A 1819-nucleotide genomic window follows, 5' to 3' on the forward strand; every position below is an offset into this window, starting at 1 on the left:
CCAAGCACGAGAATCATGGGAATCGAGGGTTCGCCCCTTCCACACCGTACGGGGCTATTATTCGATCCCTGTCTCAATAGGTAAGCTATTCTAGATCCAAGGACGAGGTGGCTGCGGCTGTTCACGCCAGAAGACGCTGCATCGAACAATGCCCGCACGACGGTAGTACTGAGACTCGAACCCACGGCGAAAAGAGAATCGCTTGTGTGTCTTAGTGGCGCGGCGCTGCCCGCAACTCGGTGAGCCGAATCGAGTCGCGGTTGGCGTATGTAAACAAGGCCGGAAAGTCGCACGGCAGCTCCACATAGTCGATCGCATGGGCGTGGAGCTGGTCCAAGAAGGCCTGGAACGTCGAGGCGTTGCGGATCGTCGAGGCAAAGATCGCGGTCGTGCGTGGCCGCGCCAAGAAGGCCGCGAGGACGCGCATGAGATCGGGAAAGGTGCGGACGTCATAGACGCAGTCGCCAGCAATGAGCACATCGTACGACGTCTCGCAGTCGTCCCAATTCCAGTTGGTCCAGTCGAGCACCGCGGTCGTCACGAGGCAGCGCGAGAGCATGCCTCGAAAGGCGTTGAGCTCGACGTTGTAGCGCAAGTTTTGAAGAACCACGGGGGCATAGTCGGTGACCAGCACATGGGCGGGCGGCTGCGCAGCGTTGGCCGCGAGCACGAGGCCGGTAAAGCCGGCGCCGGCGCCGAGCTCAATCACACGCTTGTTGGCAAATGCTACCGGGTGCGCGAGGCCATACTCGGCCAGGTAAAAGCCCGCTTCCCAGAGCTTCATGCCGACTTCGTTGTGGGCGGTGGCGACGCGGCACGTAATGACATCTTTCCGAGTGGCGTTGGGCAATCGGAGCCGATACGAGACGTGGTGCAGCTCGTCGAGGTTGTTGAAGCTCTTGTTGTTGGAAATGCACGCCATGAGCTCGGCCATGAGCTCGTCCGAGATGTCGCCGCCGGCCATTTCAGCATCTACGGTGGCGCGGTCGTCGATGGCACGAGACCATGCAGCGTACCGTGTACGTACATCTTGATGATGCGATAGGTGTAGGCTTGCTTGGGCGCATAGTCGTCGCAGATGGGGTCCCGGAAGATCTCGGCCACGACCGCGTCCTACCACGCACAGACAATACGTACGTCGTAAAAATGATGGTCGTTTTTGGAAAATGATGTTCGTACCTGAAAGTCGATCTAGAGGTATGCGTCCGATGCGCGAAGCGCGGCCATAAACACCTCGACCGGCTCCATCTCGCGGTAGAGGTCCAGGAGATGCTCCATGGTCACACTCTGCCTTGTCAAAATGGCCGGACGACGAACTTTAGAAAATTAAGAATCGTACTTATCGAGGATGGCTAGATGCACGCCTTTTAAGCATCCCATGCACGGCATAGGGCATCACAGGGAGAGGTGGCCACGCCGGCGACATGCACGGCGCATCCACTTCGATAGATTTATGCGACGACTTTGCTTGCTGCGCACGGCAGATCGCGCGATGGTTCCACGCATGAGGTTGCAATGGTCGCGTTGCGTGGGTTTAGACAAATGCGGCGCCACCACCGTCGGTTCATTTTTCACATATACAACAGCTAAACGCACGCCATTTCGGGCGTGGGGGAGATTCGATGCCGGCGCAAGAAGCGAAGGTTACCGAGTTGGCTTGCGTCATGCGCTGCCGTAGGATTGCCTTGCTTCGAATGTCGTGCCTGTGTGCACATCATGCCGTGCAGACATGTCTGTCACAGGCCTCGATCCTCCTGGACGGGTCCCAAACGTTGCGTGCATATAGCCAAGCGCGTTTCAAAATGACAGGTCCCAGTTG

The 1819-nt window shown here is 58.1% G+C and overlaps 1 protein-coding gene across 1 annotated transcript; it reads right to left on the minus strand.

Annotated features, from left to right (window-relative positions):
- Positions 1-211: 211 nt before the first annotated feature.
- On the minus strand, positions 212-1029 carry SPRG_17222 (hypothetical protein; the record flags this gene model as incomplete). Its single annotated transcript, XM_012356553.1, has 2 exons — positions 212-972; positions 1017-1029. 2 exons carry the CDS (start codon positions 1027-1029, stop codon positions 212-214), a joined length of 774 nt encoding a protein of 257 aa, XP_012211943.1.
- Positions 1030-1819: the final 790 nt, after the last annotated feature.

This window comes from Saprolegnia parasitica (genome assembly GCF_000151545.1).
Source record: "Saprolegnia parasitica CBS 223.65 unplaced genomic scaffold supercont2.502, whole genome shotgun sequence".
Lineage (NCBI taxonomy): Eukaryota > Oomycota > Saprolegniomycetes > Saprolegniales > Saprolegniaceae > Saprolegnia > Saprolegnia parasitica.